This window comes from Elgaria multicarinata, chromosome 6 (genome assembly GCF_023053635.1).
Source record: "Elgaria multicarinata webbii isolate HBS135686 ecotype San Diego chromosome 6, rElgMul1.1.pri, whole genome shotgun sequence".
NCBI classification, from domain to species: domain Eukaryota; kingdom Metazoa; phylum Chordata; class Lepidosauria; order Squamata; family Anguidae; genus Elgaria; species Elgaria multicarinata.
Window position 1 is genome coordinate 49,219,385 of NC_086176.1, and position 18,838 is coordinate 49,238,222.

At 40.9% G+C, this 18,838-nt stretch overlaps 1 protein-coding gene across 4 annotated transcripts in view; it reads left to right on the forward strand.

Annotated features, from left to right (window-relative positions):
- Positions 1 to 18,838, forward strand: part of LOC134400794 (transducin-like enhancer protein 4) — a 151,465-nt gene that overhangs the window by 124,152 nt on the left and 8,475 nt on the right. For all 4 annotated transcript variants that reach the window (XM_063129371.1, XM_063129372.1, XM_063129373.1 and 1 more), the window contains 8 exons: positions 5,620 to 5,739; positions 6,585 to 6,638; positions 6,989 to 7,141; positions 9,097 to 9,229; positions 9,973 to 10,166; positions 12,273 to 12,349; positions 14,534 to 14,783; positions 17,103 to 17,350. In XM_063129371.1, the coding sequence (XP_062985441.1) occupies positions 5,620 to 5,739; positions 6,585 to 6,638; positions 6,989 to 7,141; positions 9,097 to 9,229; positions 9,973 to 10,166; positions 12,273 to 12,349; positions 14,534 to 14,783; positions 17,103 to 17,350 (1,229 nt within the window). The remainder of the gene's footprint in view (positions 1 to 5,619; positions 5,740 to 6,584; positions 6,639 to 6,988; positions 7,142 to 9,096; positions 9,230 to 9,972; positions 10,167 to 12,272; positions 12,350 to 14,533; positions 14,784 to 17,102; positions 17,351 to 18,838) is intronic.

Consider the following 18,838-nt stretch of genomic DNA (forward strand, 5'->3'; position numbering starts at 1 on the left):
GTTGCACTTTGAGCCACATATGCTAATGTAAGTAATCTTCAATAGACGTTGGGGGTTGAAGGGTAATAATAATTCTTGGCTTGTTCAAGTAATCTGAAGTACTAATTATTGCAAGCAGAACGCATGCTGATGCTTGCCCTCTTGCTGGTGAGATATTTATGGCTTTCTAAGAGGCTTTCTATTACCTTCTTTATGATCAGTAAAATTGAACATGGTCATAGCTGGCTCCTGCTTTCATCAATGATGACACCCTAAAATTATGCTAAGGGGGATTGTGCCAACTCCCTGTCATATATTGGCCTGATCTGTAGTCCCTCTTTTCATATTTATTTATTTACTAGTATTTATAAACTGCTTGCATCTAAAGATTTTAAGATAGTGTACACAATTCATAGAAAAATAAAAACAAAAACCAATAAAATATATTGTATCGACATAAGATGATAGGCTACACTACACAGGGAAGGCTTGCAGAAATGTCTTCAACATCCTCCTAAAAATAAAAAGTGTTGGAAGGAAGATTATTCCATGTATTAGGCACCACTATGCTAAATGTGCTGCTCTGAACAGCTGCAAACTGATCCTCAGAAGTATCTGGCACCATCAAGAGGTCCTCACCAGATAACCTCAAAGATCAAATGGGTCTATAGGAGAGAAGCCCCCAAGTTGGCATACCAGTTGAGATCTATCCATGTGGTTCCTCGAACAGTACGTTTTGCAGAACATACTGAGCCTTCCTTACAGTAGCCCTGCATCGCCTGAATGATATGCCAAATACTGTACGTTGTGGAAAAACCATGTAGATGGAAATCGCTCTATCATGTGTACAGAACTACTTTTGGGTGAGAGGATGGATAACTCCTCCCCACCCCTCAGCGAGCCAAATGATGACTGCTGGGTGTGGCCCAAGCACCAGGGAGCTTAGTAGCTTCTTTTTTTAAAAAAAAATGCCTGCGGAATATATGGATTTTCAGACATTTCAACTGAGCTCTGAAAAGTAGCAATTCTTGAATCACACAGGATCACTAGGAAGTTCCTGAACAGTTCCCTATCAGCATTTGAATATGCATTGATTGTGAACAGGCATGAAAAAACAAGATTGGTATATTTTGCCATGAAGTGTATGCTATTATGTGTAGTCAGTTGTTGCTTCTTTATTTGAGATAATAAATGGATTACCTGGAATAAAAATGCATCAATGATAAAGAATTAAAACAAACATCATTTATACATAATAAAATATCAACCAAAAAAATTAAAAAACAGCAGAGCACACACATAGTACAAATCTCTGTGTTTCTGTGCCCATGATCCATATCAGTTCATTACCTGCAAGGGAAGGGAAACCCATGATATGATAAGCCCTGACTTACATGGCGAGTTGCACTAAACTTTTTCGGTAGGAGTGTCATAGGGATTCCAATCCATATGGCAGGTGTAGCATCAAGCATTCCTGACTACCCATTGAAGATTCATTGCAGCATGAAAGCTTATATAATCCTATAGCAATAGGCATTGTTCATAGGAACACAGAACACTCCCTTACACTGAGACAGACCATTGGTCCAAATAGTTTAGTAACTGTGTACTGGCAGCAGCTCTCCAGGATTTGAGAGAGGAGGCTTTCCCAGACCTATCTGGAGATACCAGGGATTGAACCTGGGACCTTCTGCATGCAAAACATGTGTTCTACCACTGAGTTATGACCCCTTCCAAATCCACTTTCACAGAGGATATTCTGTAACAAAAAAAGTGAACTATTCACCAAGCATACCATGTGAAAGGATCAGTGCTGCCCGGACCAGCCAGTATTATTATATTATGATATTATTTTCTTAGGCATCACATATGGATTGTGCATATCCCTGTCAAATGTAAACATAACTTCTCAGCCAACTTTTCCCTTTACAAAATGCCAGATAATGCAAGAAGTTGTTATTTCAGCTAGTTCAGCTGATGTTTGTGTCCAAATAAAAATAAAACTTTTGGATATGGTCATGTAGTTTGTTAACGTGAAGGTAGGAACATGTTGGCTGATGCCCATCCTATTAATTGTTCATGAATAACTGTTGTATGGAATTTTTAGCCAAAGTGAAATGCATAAAAATCAAAACCAAATATGGAGCACCGTTCATGAATAGCATCTAGATCAAGTCTCAATGAGTTTGTTGTCTACACCAGGAACCCTACAGCTCTTTGCCTTCATGTTAACAAAACCTGTCAAATCCATTTAAGACCATCTCCTAGAGCTTGGATTTTGGATGCATGATCATCAGCTAAACGAGCTGAAAAAATATCTTCTCACTATTATCCCAAGTCTTTGTGGGGATAAAGGTGACCACCAAGCTATGTTTGGATCTGATGAAGATGTCCACACTATCACATGTGATGCACATGAAAAGATTGCTATCAGTGTGGGCTTGTCTAGCCCATGGGTCAAGGTTTTTTTTTTCTCCTGTGGTACATTTGTCTATCTCAAATTTAATGAGTCTTTTATTATAAAGATTTGGTGCTAGCAAATTTACTTGCAAGTAGTCCCATTGACCCCAGTGGGTTTAACTGTTGCATCTGCACTCTATTTAGAGTGTAAGTCCAGTATGATTTGCAAACATCTGTATGTACACAATTCCTACCTAAAGTATGCATCTGGTAACTGGAAATAGAATATTTTAGTCTGGTTCTAGGCTGTTCCCATGAAAATGACAGACACATGATTCCAGAAATGGTGTGGTTATTTCCCATGTTAGCAGTTGGTTAAGTTTTTCCATAGGGTCCTCTAACCAACTGCATGGAGAAGTTACCTAGCACTTGTTTGTATGAACCATTCTTTAGGACATATCTAGAAATCGTCAGTTTCAGTGTCACTTTGGTAACAGTACCATTTTCATGGCTCCCCTACCTCAAAATCCTAGGAAGCATAGTTGGATGCAGCTGCAGAGATTTCTCTTGGACATCCCCCACTCGAACCCAAACTGCAGTACCCCAGGTTTCCTGGGGAGAGGGAGTGACTATTAAACTTATTTAAGTTTATACTTTAGATTTGTTTTCTTCTCTTGTTTTCTAAGAAATAACTGTGCATTAAGTTCTGTGTGTATGTTAAGCTTTCAAATCTTGGAGTTCTATAACAAATTGCAAATGTGTATGCCCAAAACACTTCAGCTACTTAGCAGTATATGTTACCTCAGTGTGCTGATCATCCTTCAAAGAGCTAGTTATAATTAGCTACTTTATCATTCTAGTAGGGTGCTCTAAATTATAACTTTATTAAGCACCAGAATCAAAGATTAAAAGGGTATTTGTAGCACGAAGGGTAACTAGATCGAGAAAAAATGAATCTATGTGGTTTCAAATTTATGGAAATAAATACTTTGGTTTAAAATCAGTGCATTGGTTTACTCTTGGCTCTTTAGCCATCATTCTAATTGTCATTCAGTAATTAGTTTTCCCCTTTATTGCAGCCAATTACTTTAAAAAGAGAGAGATGACTCATAGTGAATTGAATTCAAATTATGATCTGCCTTCTCTCCATTTGTGGAATGAATATAAATGGAGCAGGGATATTCTTAAGACACGCATACGGTTATTTGCATAAAGATGTGTAAAAAAAAAGCTTTTGGTTTTTTTTAGTATTGGGACATAGGGAATGGTATCTGGCCATGATCCTAAATATTGCTACTTATAATTGAGGGGAAGTTACATCTTCTTTGTAGTGTTTCCATTCCTCTTCCCAAAGACATCATGGATCCTTCACACAAACCAGATCCCTGTGTGTCACATCAGAGGGTAACTGGAAAAATATATGACTAAACTATGTTATGGTATGGGAATAGCATGTGTGGATCCTCCACAGTAAGACTTTGGCCAAATCTGTATGTTTCTTGTGTGGTTAATTTCTATAGTCCAATCCTTGAAGTTCCTACTTACATATGTTGCTGGTGCAGCAACTTTCAGACTACTTGGAAGGAGCTCCAATGTCATAACAGTAACATAGAATCATAGAATAGCAGAGTTGGAAGGGGCCTACAAGGCCATCGAGTCCAACCCCCTGCTCAATGCAGGAATCCACCCTAAAGCATCCCTGACAGATGGTTGTCCAAATCATAGGATGCTTGTACTCAGAAGCACATCTTCTCTGTGTATCTTATGCTTTCCTTTGACAGAATAGTACAGTCCTAGTGTTCTGTTAATATGCAATATTACAATATGTGTACATGCATGCTATTTTTAACTCAAGGAAATTGAATCACTGACTTAGTACATGAACATGCAAATAGATAGGGTGAAATCCAATTATGTTTTTTTCTGCAAATGGAACTGTTTCCATCAGCAGAACCAGGGAACTCTCCAGAGCAAATTTTCAGAAGGCACAGGGGGCTGCAGTGGGTGGGGGGAGAGGGAGAAAGTGGCATTGAATGAGCAGACTTCCACTTGTGTGACATTGGCTTCCACCCATAAAAACCTACCCCACACACATTTTTCAACTTCCTTCATTGACCCAATATAGTTGCCCCCCTTATCCTGTCTGTCCTTGGTAAACAAATTCCAGTGATTTCCATGTAGCTTACTTCAAGTGTATGTATCTCAAGGGTACCAAGCAGATCACTTTGCTTTTCAATATCAAAGGAAAGGGCATTTGGCTTTTGTGGGCATCTGGCTTTTGTGGGCATCCTAAATTATAAGAAATAGCATTGAAGTATAGTAGCTCAGAGTTCCTTTTGTAATTCTCCCCCCCCCCCCCCCAAGTCTGTATATTCTGTGACTTTGTACAAGGGCATATTTGCTTTCTTATAGCTCCACTTCCTGTTGTGAGATATCTTGGGTAGTATCCAATGCTGCTGCTCCACTTATGCAATTGATGCAGCACTAGGGTAAGTGACAACAAGCACAATGCCTGTAGTGTATGCTGATCCAACCAGTTGCACCAGCATACGCTTTTGGTGTTGCACTGAGGTAATTTAAGCTTGCATTGTGTCAATCGCTTAAGTGGAGCAGCAGCATTGGAAACTACCCAAACTTCCTTGCAATATTCAAAAACAGCAAGAAATGTTTTCACTCCAACATTTCAGATATGCAATGTGAAATGAGAGCTAAGTAGATCTGATCATGCAGAGGTGCCCCAACCTGCTGTTTCAAGTATTAAGCTGGTATGCCTTCCCACAAGTATATCCACTCTGAGAGTAAGCAACGTGGCTTTCCACATGCATCAGGCATCTGAGGCACCTATTAGGAATTCAGTGTTCAGTCTGCCCTGCTGACTGAAAAGGTAGCCTGGAGCTATTCTGTATCAGTGGATCTGTTCACAAGAAACTGTTCTAGCCTGCCATTTCATGCAATAAATATATCTTTCAAGTAAGCCCTCTTTTAGTGGATGATAGGCACATCTGCAGCCAGGTGTTTGATGAGGAGGGTCGGAGCATTCCCAAGTAGTTCCTGTGCTGCTCTGATGTGCCAGGAGCAGGACAGGGAAAGACAGGCTGCATTTGCTTATATCAGAAGGAAATATCAGAAGAAAGTATGTACCTCAAGGAGGAGATATCACTACTTAAAACCTCACAAGAATACCTTGGGTATTCTTGCCATCATTCACCTTTTCTTCTCTTCCCTTCCCTCTAATTTCAGAGCTCATCTGTGTCTCCATCAGCCAGTTTCAGAGCCTCTGAGAAGCACAGAAACTCATCAGACTACTCCTCTGAAAGCAAAAAACAGAAAACAGAAGAAAAAGAAATAGCAACTCGTTATGTGAGTAAAATCATTACTATTTTTTCCTATTTATAGTCTTATGTTGCATATAGTGATGCACAGTCTCTTTGCCCCACAAAGGGACTTGATCCTTTTGCCTCTGCAGGCTTCTGCAGCTGCCACCTCCCCTTTCCCTTCCGTGTGTTCCCCACCCCACTGCCCCAGGGCCTTCTTAGCTTAATCCAGGGCAGGAGAAGGGACCATGGGGTGGAGATGCCTCCAGCTCTGCAGCAGAGCTTCCATTCCCATTGCAGAGTATGCTTTGATATGAATAACATCATTGTCCTGCAGAGAATGCGGGGACATGTAGTCCTAGTGTGTGCCTTGAAGAGAAAGGAAGCTTTGCTGGAGCAGAAAGGAGCAGAAAGGCAGCTCCAAGTGTCTCCAAGAGACACCTAGAGCTGCTTTTGCAGCCACCATCTCCCCCTTCAACTGCCCTTGGTAAGTTGGGAGGGCCCTTGAAGAGGAAAGAAAAAGGCAGTAATTGCAGAGGTGATAGAGGGCCTCATGGGGATGGGTGAAGGGAGGCCCTGCTCATAGCAGGCTAGGACCAGGACCCCATGTGACCTATATGTCCTTGCTTTTAAAAGCTGACCTTGCAATTACTCACCAATGGCATGCCCCTAATTTGACTTCAGCATCAGTAATAAGACTGTTTTTAAATAACCATGTCATGAAAGATGTAGATGGCTTGTACTATTATGGCCTGTGGACTGTTGTATATGGCTAACTTGCCTGAAGGTTTGATAGTGCAGCTCTATCAATCCTTATGCTTGAATAAAAATGTAACTTTTGTATATGACTAGATTTTTGGAATGCTTAAGCATTCTTCTTCTTCAATGCAGGACAGTGATGCTGAAAAGAGTGATGATAACTTGGTGGTTGATGTTTCCAATGAGGTATGCTTTGTGTACCACTGTTTATATTTATATACACATACCACTGGATGTGTATATGTAGCATTAGATAGGTTGTTCCTAATAGGAGCTTGGATTTGTTTTGTTATAACAATAAATAAATAAATAAATAAATAGCCTCTTTTCGTTAAAGTAAATGGAAGCCTTTTCACTGTAATTATACACCCATAGTAACATAAAACCATCCCCTAGGTTGGAAATATTTTGGGGGTGGTACAAGCCATTTATGTAGGCCATAAGAGAAGATGCCATGCACAGGCTTCATTATGAAAGCACTAGCGAAAGAGCATATGTTGTCAGATGCTGTGATAATAATTTGAGTTTGTTTTTAGGATCCATCATCTCCACGAGGAAGCCCAGCGCATTCTCCAAGGGAGAATGGCTTGGACAAGACTCGTCTACTCAAGAAAGATGCACCAATTAGCCCAGCTTCAATAGCATCTTCCAGCAGCACTCCTTCCTCCAAATCCAAAGAACTTAGCCTTGTAAGTGACTGTACAATCTATGCCCATGTTCATATCTCTGTGTGCACTGTTGGGTGTCTAAATAGGGGTGGAGAAAATAATGAGATGTGTTCCAGTTGCACATCTTGATAAAGCTCCCTTCAGTATATTTCTAGTAAGAAACACCTTTGCAACCCAGGATCTTTGGGGGTGATAGAGAGGGCTTATTCAGCTCACAGTTTCTGAAAATGATGTATGTGCCTTTATTGTGCGGTATATGTTTTCATGTCAGGAAGCTTGCCATTCTGTGGATAAATAAGAGCACACAGGGGTTCTTTGAATATATATATTTTTTGTATGGCAGTTTACAGTAAATTCAGCTTCCTGCTTGGACGGGATTTGGTTCTTGCCTTTATTTGTATTACTGGGCTATGTTCAACTACAATCATTTTCTATCTAAAAAGTAATCTGTCATTTACAAGAGCATTTCTTGACTTGCATAACAAGTCACAATTCAGAGAAGAGCTGCTTGCAAATCCAAAATAGTGCTGGCTCCCATTGATATTGAGCATGTACGTCTGTGTCTGCGAGAAATTGGGGTTGAGAGGGGGGGATATACATGCTGTAGTTAATTATCTTTCCAGGCTGAAACTGTCATGCCTCATTCATGCTCTTCTCTGTAGGAACAGAGAACTTCTTACACCATTGTCTAGGGGGGTAGGGTGAATCAAAATCAAGTTTGGTGGTAGCCCTTGGGGGGGGGGGTTGTAATTTATCCATAAGTCATGGGAACACTGCATCACTGGGCCCAATGCATCTTGTGAGAACAGTTTTGTTGTATTTGAAGTCATCTACTTTAAATAATCTCTGTTACCTGAACTTTGGTTATCCAAAAGCCCCAAGCCTGCTCCAGAGGCACTTTCACAGAATAAGGAGTTGACATGTGACCAATGGGGTGGAACAGGACATGTGCAAATTGCAACTCTGCCCATATGTTACACTGCAAGGGAACAGGAGGAGGGCCTTAGGCTATCTACCATGTCTCATCATCTGCGCTTCCATCTGTAATATGGATCTAATAGTACTGGGCTACTGTACAAGGTGGTTGTAGGAACCACTGAGTGAATGCCTTGAACCTTAGCAAAAGTATATGTAAATACTAAGCATTATTATCTCAGTGAAGCAAACTAAAAGTGTTTCAGACATTAAGTTGACTCTAGTTCATAAAATACTGGGCTGAGTAAATGAGGGATGTGTAGGTTCAGACAATCACTGTTTACCTTCCACAAATATTTCTTGACTTTTGATGTCACAGTGTTGTGGAAAACAAGCTGAACTAGGTTGTTTTACATCATCCATTGCATCATGGTCTTGTCATTTGATAATTTAGGATTTTGCAGCTTGTTGTATGAGCACTGACTGGGATCCATTGCACGTTGGATCCCTTTAGGGAATCCTATTTCACTATGCACATTTTTGGATGTGGGGCAGGGGAGACAGTTGTCTGAGTGTAAATGTAGAGCCTAGAAATGTGATAGCTGAGTTGAAATCCTTTCTGATCCCATTACTGGGTACCTTTTTAGCATGTCACAGCTCATCAGCTTCTTATTTCTGCAGAAGAGTGACTGCGTTAGTGGTTATAAAGCGATTTATACTGGAAGTAAATTCATGATTATAAAGTAGTAGTGGCTACTATTTAAATAATGTCTGGACTTTACCTGTCCTGGAAACACCCTAATGATCCAAAAGCAGCAAAATTTGTGTAATTAGTAGAAAAATTGCTAATTACACAAAGGACGTACTTGTGCACGTTTCTTATGATATAGTCTTCTGGAAAGTACACCTATGTAGACCCATTGAAATGAACTTTTGCAGGTTCTACAATTGCACATTTAGGCAATTTAAAAGAGAATCCATGCAAGTCAGCTCAAGCCACGTAAGGATTGATCATGTTGATTGCCGTGCTCTAAAAACTAATATGTCTTTCTCCCTATTAGAATGAGAAATCCACCACCCCTGTGTCTAAATCCAGTACCCCCACTCCACGGACTGATGCTCCGACTCCAGGCAGTAATTCTACACCCGGATTGAGGCCTGTTCCTGGCAAACCACCAGGGGTCGACCCATTAGGTTAGTCGAGCGACTACTTGAGGGGTGTGATGGTGGGAAGCTTGCATCTTAAGGTGACAGTGCTACTTCGTGCTCTCACAGCTATAGGGGGTTAGGGTTGGTCTGGGTTCAGATCCCACACCTGCCCTTGGTTTCCTAGATAATCTTAGGCACGTCACAGCCCGAATAGAGTAGAATGTCCAGTCTCACAGTGAAGCGGTGAAGACGAAGACTGTGAAGCACTTTGCACATTGAAGTGCATACCTTATTATGATCAGTCATAATTCACTTTTAAGATTATTTAAATGTGCAGAAATAGCATGAGGTATAGTCTTTCTTGGTCCGTCTGCTTGAGATTGCAGGAGGAAGCCCTTGTTTTAATACTCTTGTGTAAAGAAAGTTTTCCTGTATGTTGTTACGTAGGGAGTTGTGTTTATTCTATTTGTTTTTATGTGTGGCAGCATTTAAACATTTAAATTTAGAACATAGCTGCAGTCTAAAGTGCTTTGGTCCATCTCCCATTTCTGCAATTTTAAAAATATCCTTAGTAGTCTCCCAAGAATCAGGGGGAATCTCTTTGCAAAGGAATTGTGGAAACCAAGAGCAGTTCTTTTATTTATTGTAATCTCTCCCCCTCCCCTGCCCCTTATACACATACCCCTTTCCTCTCCTCCCCCTGCCCTTCCTTAAAGGGCAGAGCTGACATCTTTCCCCAATAGCCTTTTTAAGACCTCTTTGTTTTTCTCTTCATCTGCCCTTTGTAGCTTCTGGCCTAAGAACACCCATGGCAGTACCTTGTCCTTACCCTGCCCCATTTGGAATCGTACCCCATGCTGGGATGAACGGCGAGCTGACCAGTCCCGGAGCTGCCTATGCGGGTCTGCATAACATCTCTCCTCAAATGAGTGCAGCAGCAGCAGCTGCAGCAGCTGCTGCAGCTTATGGAAGGTCTCCAGTGGTAAGTTTTCTGTGTCTGTGGTTTGTATCACTGTGAAAGCTGATTTATGCTCTGAGTGGGAGGAGGAGCTTGCTTTCATTCAGTGCAGTGGCCCACAAAGCAGATGACTGCCCTAGAGAAGCATAGCCGATTGCCAGAGGAAGTCTGATCTTCTCCTTGAACCTTTTGAATAACTGGTTCCCATGGAACGTAATGGCTGGGGCGACAACTTTCTTCTTGCTCTTCTGGAGCATGAATTCGATATCATTTTTTTTTAAATCGCCTTCTCCACAGTCTCACTGCTGCAGCCACTGTCTCGCATCTAAGATAGCAATTGGCAGGCACGTTTGTGGCATTCCAGGGAATAAGATGTGTTCCATGGGTCTCCAGCTGCGGACACCCGATTCTGTGCAACCCATAAAATGAGTGGCTTTTGGATATTATGGTTTCTGCATACAATTACCACAGTTCAAAAATATTTTCTCAACATGAGGAATGTAATGTGGAAATCAAACCTGGTTGATCCAGGAACAAGCCTCTGCGATACAGGGGGACTAAGAGGCTGTTCACACAACATGCAAACCCACTCTCAGAGGTTGAGGGTGTGTTGTATTGAACAATGGGTTGTTTCTTGAACTGTGTTAGTGTGTTACCTGAACACATGATGTTTTCCGCAGGGTGGGTTAGCATGTTGTCTGAATGCAGCCAGGGTGGCTTGTTAACCACCCTGAACAACCTAACAACAAAACATAGGTTCTCAAGGTGGCTTGTTCGAACAAACAAGCCAGAATGCATGGTTAACAAGGCCCCATGGCTGTGTTCAAACAACCCGCAGTTCAAAACAACCTACAATCAACCAGTGTGTTGTGTGAACAGCCCTATGTGACCTTCCTCTTTTTTGTAACTGTAAAACAATGATTTATTCGGACTTTTTTATTATTCATCAAAGTCTTTCTTCTATTAGGTCTTTTAAAATATGCTCTGACCTTCACAATATCCAATTCTTTAATTTCGTTTTGTGATCGCTTATGGACCGAGTAAAAAAGTGGACATTGCTAGCCATGTTTTTTCTTAGTTACGCTGTGAGAGACTTGAACAGCTGTGTGTGCAGAGTAGGAAGAGAGTTGTGTGTGGGGCTGCCTTGGAAGACTGCCCGGAAACTGTTCTTAGTTAAAAACACAGCTGCTAGGCTACTAACTGGGTTTGGGCATTGGGAACATATCTCACCAGAGCTCCACTAGCTTCTGGTCCATTTCTGGGCACAGTTCAAAGTCCCTTAAAAGAGCCACACAGCTTAGGCATCAGAATTAATTAATGCTGATATTTGACAGCCTTAAAATATTCCAGAGGTCCTCATCCAGGTGCTCCTGTCCTCTGAGGTGAGGGAGGTGGTGACCACAAGATCCTTCATCTCACTTGTGGAACTCACCTTCCACGGAGGCTCACCTGTAACTTAATGTCTATTAGGCACTAGGCAAAGGCTTTTTAAAAAATGATTTCCCCAGGCTTTTAACCTTGGATGTGCTGTTTATTTCTGTTAATGTTTTTTTACTGTTGTCCACCATTTTATTGATGACTGATGTTTTTATTACATGTTATGAGCTGTTGTAAACTGCCATGGGAGGGGAATGTCATTGAAGTGCAATATGGAAAAGATTTAAATCAGAGATGCAGAACCTCTTCTAGCCTGGGGCTTAGTTCCATTTCAGAGAAGGTTTCGATGGCTGCATTCAGTGGTGGGTGGAGTTGAAGGGCAAAGGGTCTGGGAAAAACATGCCAGCATGTTCCCAGGTCTCAGGTTCTGTACCCCTTATTTATATAAATAAGGCCACTGCCTTTTATATTTTGTTCAGAGGCAGTATAACTCTCAATATCAGTTGCTGGGAATAAGCAACAGAGGAGAGCTTCCTGGAGACCAATTGCTGGCCATTGTTGGGAACAGAATGTTGGATTGCAGACCTTCAGCCTGATAGTGACCAGGAGGGCTGTTCTTATGTCCTTAAACCTTGGGAAAGGCTCAGTATAGTAACATCCGAGTACAGGCCGTCTTAAGACAGAATGGTAGAATTCTAGCATTTTCCATTAATGCTTTGAACTTCCTTTGTTCTGTTTGTGGGGAAACTTCAGGTTGGTTTTGATCCACATCATCATATGCGAGTCCCCGGCATCCCTCCCAATCTGACAGGCATTCCAGGAGGAAAACCGTAAGTGTTACACGTACAAACTCAATCATATTATTTAGCTTTTGTTCCTCTTGCTTCCTCTGTGATACTGAATTCCATGTGTGGCAGAGGGTGGTTAATCCTTCTTTTAATCTTAAAAGCCTATTTGGCAGTTTTTCCCATAGGTGAATATGCGCCAAGGGTATCAAATGCTGTGGATAAAAGAGGGCATGGGGAAGGGGTTATACTTCTGCAATGGGACATGCTGGACTAAGGTAACTCAACTTGGCACAGAAATGTGAATTGCAAAGGGCTCTCTGGTGTGCATGTCTTTAGGGTTCTGCCTCTCCATTTTAAAAAATAATTCCTTTGTGCACAAAAGAAGCCCTGCAATCAATTGCAGACTTACTGGGTTCTATAAACAGTGTTGCACAAAGAAGGCAACGTCGCAATGTTCTGTTTGATTGAAAATACTGAAAAGAATTATGGTGTCATAATGTACAAATGCATCCTTGATGGAAGTGACCGGAAAAGGTGATCTACATTAATAAGCTTGGCTCACTGGGAGCTAGGCAGAAAGAACAGTATAACTAATATGAAGTTTTCACTTGCATTCATCTTCAGCAAAGAGAAAATTACACAGTGATCCAGGGCATTTATTAGTGTGTAAAATTGTCTCACTATATTCCCTCTGTGAAAGCAGAGGAGGAGGGGGCAATAAATAAGCAAAGCTGTTGAAGATAGTTGGTGACTCTCCAGAATTTTAAAACTGAACCTATAGAAAAAGTACCCGTTCCTCAAAATCAATCACATTTATTGCATCCCTGGAGCTGCCACATTCAACAGGGCCTGAACTTTTGCATCCCTTATAGGCAGAGTTTTGAGAGTGGGAAACAGGAGAGAAGCAAAGTCTCCTCTGTAACAAGAGTCACTTCAGTTCTTTTCTATTATGCAATGACTTTTACAAAAATGGAACTGGGCTGTCTGAAGGGGTCCCACGCAAAATAGACCCCATGACCCATGAGCTAGAAATTCAGCTTGCATGCAATTCAGTGGAGGTCTGCCAATTTACCTTTTACGCTATGACCTTCTTCCCTCTTCAAAGCCGTAAATCTGTATGTAAGCATTTCCAGAAAACGAAAATAAATAAAATGAATTTTATTCTGCTCAAAAGTATGAATCTTAATGAAGCTCACTGTTGTTTGCTCATCAACTTCAGTGCAGCAAAATCTTGAAGAAAGAGATTTGTGAGCTATTTTCAGTAGCCTGGGTGAGTTTTTCACATGCCACGAATCTGCCAGCTGCCCACTCCTTCTGTTAGCCACATATTTCCATATAATGGTGCTTCAGCTGCATCCTTGATAAAGTTGTGTTAAGTGACAGAACCGCTCCAACACGTTGCATCTTAGAACAAAACAATTTTGAGCACTGGAGTGCTCTCCCTAGCAGAGCGTTTGAGATGAAGTTGTTGATAGGTTATTCACAGGTGGCATAACTGGCAGTCATATAACATGCTGTTCCTGGTGAGACATACTGAAGCCATGTCTGTTCAGCATTTATTGGCCTGCCATTTTGCCAATCGTTGTTGCAAAAAACTGCAACTCCTTGGTGTCTGTGTCCAAATACAGGCCAAGAGCAAGAAAAATCTGGCATGCTTCTAGAGTTCATTAAGCCCACTATTATGTTTCACAAATTCTGCATCACCATGGATCTTATTGCCAAGTTAAAGTGGGCTAAGGCAGACATTCTAAATCTATATATGGATATATGAGCATTTTGTTTCAGTTTGCAAATAATCAGATATTGCTCTATTTGCAACCCCCGAGCGCAAACACATTTTTCAGAAAAAGCTCAAGTGTTCGATTGTATTTTTAAAAAAATGCATATTTGTTAAAATAAGCACACTTTAAAATGTGCTTTTTTTCAAAAAGATAATGCATTTTCATGCTTTAGTCCACAAGGGAAAGTCTGCACTTAAAAAAAAAAAAAAAGGTGCAATGAAATGCGCCCATTTCCCATTCAAAATGCACAGTTAAAAGGAAAAAATTAACAGGTTGCAAATGAAAATGGGAGCGAGGCAAACTGAGCTTTGGAGTGGAGTTCAGAGAATCTTGCTGAGCTTGAGCACCTCTGATTCACCCCCATTCCTAGATCTATATTGCCCTTTTGTCTTATACATGCACCATGTATGCCTCATTAATACCTGTTCCTCTCTTCTTTCTCTAGAGCATACTCATTTCATGTGAGCGCCGATGGTCAAATGCAGCCTGTACCTTTCCCTCCTGATGCCCTCATTGGGCCAGGAATCCCACGTCATGCTCGACAGATTAACACCCTGAACCATGGGGAAGTTGTATGTGCAGTTACTATTAGCAACCCTACAAGGCATGTGTATACAGGTGGAAAAGGATGTGTCAAGGTCTGGGATATCAGTCATCCAGGAAACAAAAGCCCTGTGTCTCAGCTGGATTGTCTGGTGAGTAAGGATAGCAAGACATCTTCAGAGGGTATCAACCAAAGTGATCATGACATTGATGGTGCTATATAAATAAATAAATAATAATAATAATAATAATAATAATAATAATAATAATAAGATAGCCATAAAGGGGCATCTTCATCATTTGGCCTAAATTAGTCAACCACTTTGATGTTTCTTTATGAAGTTTATATAAATAAAAAGAAACAGTAGTTCAATTTTACCAATTGCTTAAGTGATAAATCACATTGCAAATTGTTGAATTATTTATTTGTTTTAGTTAAACAATTTATATACTGCTTACTATATCTAAATATATATGTATTCTTGAATCATACATTAAAATACAACAAAATAAATAAATGCCTATATAGATAAATGTAAATGTATTTCAAAGGAACTGCCCAGTTTTAATAGAGGTTTCAGTGCTAACAATCTAGTTTGTGATGCTTAATTTAAAGCATTATGCTGAAGATGATTTTTCCCAAAGAAAAATATTATTTGGCTTTGGGTACTAATTGTGATTTAAGTAGATGATGAATCTGTTGCTTTGAATTTGCATAAACTTGCATAGAGATAAAAATATATTTCTGAATCATCTTTGATGCACAAATGTCACAGTGGGCATCATCTTATTAGAAATAACACTTTTAAAAAATTGACTGACTGATTAATCAGGGATGCCTTTTTACTTGTGCAAAAGGTTTTTTTAAAAAAACAACAACCCAAAAACTTGATTAATCAAACACAGAAGCCTCTTACTCTGTTGGCGTAATGGCAGGCAAGTATTCTACCAAACTTATCCCTAAGTAGGAGTATTTGGATGCATGCCATTCCATGATAATTTGGTTCCATTGACTTTGATGAAGCTAACTTTATGTTTACTGGTTTAACTGGTTTGGGTGGTGGTTGTTTATTTGATTTGGGGATTTATTTTGTTGCTGTTGTTGTTTTTTGACAACTTTGATTAATGCTCGGCCTCAACTTTACGTTGTATGCTTATGTGATCTAGAAAGACATGCCATGATTTCTTTCTGCAATACTCCATTATCTGATTAATCATATGGCTTTTTAGGATGGGAGTGGGGAGGGAAATCTGCAGCAGTTACCCATATACCTTATGTACGTATGAGTCCACATTGGTGTGTAGTTGTCTCTATGATGATGATACTGAGCATTGATAAAGCATATTGACATGATCAGAGCAGATCATGTACATTACCCCAGTAATCCTTTCAACAACCCAGTAGGGTAGGTAGGTCAGGTAGAGGCTTCCTAGGGCGAAATCAAATGGTACGTAAGTGGACTTTGACCCACGCAATGGGACCTTTCCTTCCTCTTGTCCCCCAAAAGTCTCCTCAGAAGAGTCCTCCAACCATCTGGGGCAGATTTCACAGGTGTGCGGGGAGCTGCAGGAGAGAGGGGAATTTGCTGCCCTCTATTCCTCTGACAGAAGCCATTCTATCTGTGGGAGTGGGTAATTGGATACCACATCTAAGCCTAACTAAACAGAGGTAAAATTTGAACCTCATATTCTTTGGTCCAAAGCTACCAAGATTTGATCACTATGCACCATTCGGTCAAAGTATTCATCTTGTCCTATTAAAAATTGCTTGTTTCTTCAGCTTCTAACAAAACCCATATGTGTCTAGTATGTGTTGTACTTTTTTCCAAGCATGTGGCAAGGTGAAAATCTACTTGCAGTTATTATATAGAGGCTTACTAATTATTTCTGTGTGATAACCAGAATCACCATTCCTTTGTCATTTCCCATCCATGATGTGATGTTGTGTACAGTACACCATCAAGTAGGTAGTGAAGCACCATGAAACTGAAGATACTTGCCAGATCTCTCTCACTCTCAGTGTTCAGTTTTTTCCAACTTCTTGGCAGTGGTGGTACATCTCGTAAAAGCATTGCCTGCTGAAAAAGATGGTTGTCTCTTTCAAAGGATAAAATAACAGAAAGAAAGCACTGTTTCTTTTTAAAAACAAAAAACAAAAAAAGCATGTAGCCATCCACGTAAGCACTCAACTGGCTCATGAGCTTTGAACTGTTTGGGGTTGGGTACAGGTCTGTGCATTTTGATGCTAATTAAGATTAAATATCTCTCACTGCTGAATTTTGTAGATCAAGTTTAAGTACTTCCCTAATGTCGTGTAATTTTCTGGCATTAATCCACTTTATCATTGTCATAAGTATAAATGGCTCATTAAAACCAAGAGGGAATACAATACTTTTATGGATTTCTGCTCTCGTGTTAATGCTGTTTTCCTTTCCTCCTGAGTAATTTCTTGATGGCTTCTGTCTCCACAGAACAGAGATAACTACATCCGCTCCTGCAGATTGCTCCCCGACGGCCGCACCCTGATCGTCGGTGGGGAAGCCAGCACATTATCCATTTGGGACCTGGCAGCCCCGACTCCACGTATCAAAGCGGAGCTGACGTCCTCTGCTCCTGCCTGCTATGCTCTTGCAATCAGCCCTGATTCCAAGGTCTGCTTCTCTTGCTGTAGTGATGGAAACATAGCAGTGTGGGATCTGCACAATCAGACACTAGTCAGGTAGGTCAACCAAACTGGATTCTCAAGCAATGATAAATTTATTGACAGTAGCTGGTATTTGTCTTGGTGGTGTAATGGCATTGAAGGTGCATCCATTGAAGTTACCATAAGCTTTAAAAGCTTGGTAAAAAATAATAATCACACATCTATTTGCTTGCATGTTAGGTTTTCAGAATCTTTCCCCCAGAGATTATCATATCCCCCCCCCCAAATTTTCCAGGCCTTCACATCTCTATTTATAATTGTACAACAACCATGGGTTCTCTTCATGGGTTGCTTATGGCTATCAAACGGTTTGATGGTGCAACTGGTTTCACACACCACAACAGCTCATGTGCCAACAACCACCCACAGTTCAACTTGAGTATGGGTTGAGTGTTGGTTGTTGTGTTGTGTGAACCAGGTCATTATTTGCAAACGGATCATGTGACCCTGTAGATGTGATTTTGAGTGGCTGCCAAAGGGTGCCAGCATTTTTCTACTTTTTTTGCACATCTTTCCCTGTGTTGTTTCTTCTTTGTCCGATTAGAAGTCCTTTGTGGTTGGGGATGGGGAGAAATGGTTTTTTTTAATGTCTAAATTTAATTTGCTCCTGAGATCTGAGGGCAGGTCAGGCAGTAAACCTAATTAAATACAGATAAGAGTTTGAGCAGCCCCAAGCTGGGAATTCTTAGAGAGAGATTGGTTTGCAGTTATCTCCAGTGGAAAAAGAAACTAATAGCCTATGCAGAATCTGAAGTGTAATTGTACATGAAAACATGGGATGTCATCAGCTAATAACCCCATTCAGGATGTTCTGCATTAAAGCCACTTTAAAAAGCCTGGTATTTTAAAAGGTGCTTAATTTAGGATGATATTCCAAATGCCATGAAGGAAGATGATCTATCGCAGAATTAGGGCATATGATGCTGCATATATGTAGTAGGCAAAATCTTCTCTAAGTGTGGCTGTATGGGGGTGGGGAGGACAAACAGATCAAGATATCCCCAATGGCTCAGTTCAGACAACACATTTCTCAACAGTGCTTTTAGAACTCCACGGTGGAGTTTTTACACCACCGTTGAGAAATGTGTTGTCTGGCAGGAAAACTCCACGCAACGGTGGAGGTTTTTTTTTGGAAAACACTCCACACAGAATATCCACGCTCTGCAGAGGAGAGTACCTGCACAACCACTGTGTGACGGGCTCCATGGAGTTTTCTGTTGTGTTGAGTTGACTTGTCCCACTGTGTACAGAGTTCCCTGGCAAGAGCGGTGAAAGGAGCAAGTGCTGCTCTAGAAAGCTGCCAGGGTTGGTTTCCCCCCGCCCCCCCAGCAATGGCTGATGGAATACCTTTGGGAGGACCAGGGGAGTAGAGAGGGCGGAGGAACTGTCAACCAAACATCACAATGGATTTTACTCAACTCCTTGGTAGCCCAGTCACACAACGGTGGAGTTAGAACATGTTGTTTGGAGAGTACCTTCTAAAAACTCAACTGTTGAGTGGAG